The following is a 2,362-nucleotide window of genomic DNA, read 5'->3' as shown; positions in this document are numbered from 1 at the left end:
CGGCGGTGATGATGTCAGCTGACGTGGCGCGACGCACTCGTCCAGCTCAGCGCCCGCCGCTTGCGCGCGTCGTCCCTGGGCCGGCCTACGTGGCAGCGGACGCCGGGCCCACACCCCCGCCGCATCCAACGGTTCTTTTTTCGACCGTTTGAGCCCCTGCGGTTTCCGCACGTTTCTCCCATCATTTCTCACGCATACCGGCCTTTATAGTGGCCCCACGTGCAGGCTTAGCCCCATCCGCCCGCCACGATCCAATCCTGGCCGTCCGATCGTTCCACAGATCGTGTAACCAGGCCGGTTTTTACGCCACCGGCCAAAACACGGCCGCAACCACGGTACGGTCCACACGGCTCGTGCGGTCCAGAATCCAGACCGTTCCGGTGGGGGCAAAAAAAAGCGGTGCACGGTTAACCCGGATGATCTTGCACCGTCCACCATACCCAATCCGACGGCTCACGCGTCGCCGCGTGTCCACCATACCGGAGCCCGCCTGCTATAAGTGGGGCGCCGCGCCCACCTCCTCGTGACTCCCCCACGCTTCGCTTGCTCTGCTTCGCTTCCGAATTCCGCTTTCGCCGCTGGAAGACGTACTGTGCAGGTGAGCCGGAGGCGGCGGCGGCGGCGACGACGGGCCAGTGGGACGTTCGAGTTGTGGGGGGATGGGGTACGCGCGGACGGTGAAGGCGGCTACGGCAGCTGCGGCGGCGGTGCTGGTGGCGTTCGGGGTGCGGCTGGTGGCGCCGGCGGCGGCGGGGTTCGTGACGGACGAGCTGCCGCGGGCGCAGGCGGCGGCGGCCACGTGGCTGACACCGCCGTACCTGTACCTCGTCATCAACGCCATCATCTTGTCCATCGCGGCGTCGTCGCGGTTCCAGCCTAACCGCCCGTGGGCATCGGCCTCCGCCGCGGCGGCCGCTGACGACGCGCCGTTAGTGCGGCCGGCTCCGGTCGCGGTGCCCGCTCCGGTGGTGACGACGATGGCGATGGAGGTGCCCGTCGTGCCGGTACCGGAGGTGCTGGCTCCAGAGCTCATTCCCGTAGAGGAGGTGACAGTGCCGGAGGTGATGAAGACGGCGCCGGAGGTGGAGGAGACGGAGGAGAACTTCACGATCTCGAGGTCCACATGGAGGCCGCGGCGGAGGAGCACCGAGGTGGAGGTGGAGAACGAGGTTTCACCGTTCGCGGACCTGACGAACGAGGTGTCACCGTTCGCGGACCTGACGAACTCGGGGGAGAAACCGCTGGTGTCTGCTCGAATCGGCCGGAAGCCGGCCAAGGCGAGCCCAGAAGGTAACAAAAACCAAGAACTCTCCTTTCATCCCGTCTCGCTCTTGCGAATTCTCTCCATGAATCGAGTTCATCGAATCGGGGGATTGAATTTACGACGGGGTTGCAGGGAGCAGGGCGCTGGGCGTGTCGCGGCCGCGGAAGGAGCAGACGCTGGAGAGCACATGGAAGGCCATCACGGAGGGGCGGGCGCCGCCGCTGGCGCGGCACCTCAAGAAGTCGGACACCTGGGAGACCCGCCCCGGGCGCCGCCCGTCCGGCGGCGAGGACGCGCCCCCGCCGGCGACGGCGATGCGGAAGGCGGAGACGTTCAACGAGGCGGGCGGGGGGAGGAAGGTGAGGCGGGAGCCGTCGCTGGGGCAGGACGAGCTGAACCGGCGGGTGGAGGCGTTCATCAACAAGTTCAACATGGAGATGCGGCTGCAGCGGCAGGAGTCGCTCAAGCACTACAACGACATGATCAGCAGAGGCAGCATCCATTACTGACGTACACACCTCGACAGCAAGCTCCATGGCGATGGCAAGCAAGCGCTTGTTGTTTTTTTGGGTCGGTAGTTTTGGCTTTTCCTTTTTTTTTTCTTTCCCTTCAACTTTGAGTTGTGTAAGAAATGGTTTTGTTCAAGATGACAGTGATATTAAAAAGAAAGACAATATTGTTCATATTAGAGGTTATTACAGATTAGTGGAAACCACCCAAATATCTTGGGGGGCCTTGTGTATGAATTACTCACTAGCTAGCTTGGTTATGGCAACATGACTTCATGAAACTAGTCAAACTACCTTTGTTTTTAGGCTCTGCGACTCCAGCAATGCTGCAATTCCCTTACCATTCCAGGTAGGGTTGGCAATTTCCCTGGTCCCCGGTCGGGGGGCAATTTGGTCCTGCGAGGATTCAGGGTCTGGGCCTCAGTTTGGGTAAGGGTGAGGGCCCGGCCGGATTTGTACTCGTGGGGACCGAAATGTCTATTAAACTTTCTAAATACAGCAAAAATTAAGGCCCATGAACAAAAGCCCAGTAGAGATCTATCCAAACCCTAGACCCTTAGCTACTCTCTCCCTCACTTTGTTCCTCTCC

General features: G+C 61.4%; 1 protein-coding gene across 1 annotated transcript; it reads left to right on the top strand.

Annotated features, from left to right (window-relative positions):
* The first annotated feature begins 579 nt into the window (after positions 1-579).
* Positions 580-2,056, top strand: LOC102718855. The gene is made up of 2 exons (XM_015839565.2): positions 580-1,290; positions 1,397-2,056. The coding sequence occupies exons 1-2, from the start codon at positions 660-662 to the stop codon at positions 1,771-1,773; spliced, it is 1,008 nt and encodes a 335-aa protein (XP_015695051.2). The 5' UTR covers positions 580-659; the 3' UTR covers positions 1,774-2,056.
* The last annotated feature ends 306 nt before the right edge of the window (positions 2,057-2,362 follow it).

The sequence above is a fragment of the Oryza brachyantha genome, chromosome 7 (assembly GCF_000231095.2).
Source record: "Oryza brachyantha chromosome 7, ObraRS2, whole genome shotgun sequence".
NCBI classification, from domain to species: Eukaryota; Viridiplantae; Streptophyta; class Magnoliopsida; order Poales; family Poaceae; genus Oryza; species Oryza brachyantha.
Note: the sequence above shows the minus strand (reverse complement) of the source record. Positions and strands in the feature narration are given on the sequence as shown.

Excerpts from the sequence above, each read along its gene's own strand:
- LOC102718855 (XM_015839565.2), top strand. The coding sequence starts at position 660 with ATGGGGTACGCGCGGACGGTGAAGGCGGCTACGGCAGCTGCGGCGGCG. Across the intron at positions 1,291-1,396 it reads GGCCAAGGCGAGCCCAGAAG|GGAGCAGGGCGCTGGGCGTG; the intron begins GTAACAAAAACC and ends ACGGGGTTGCAG.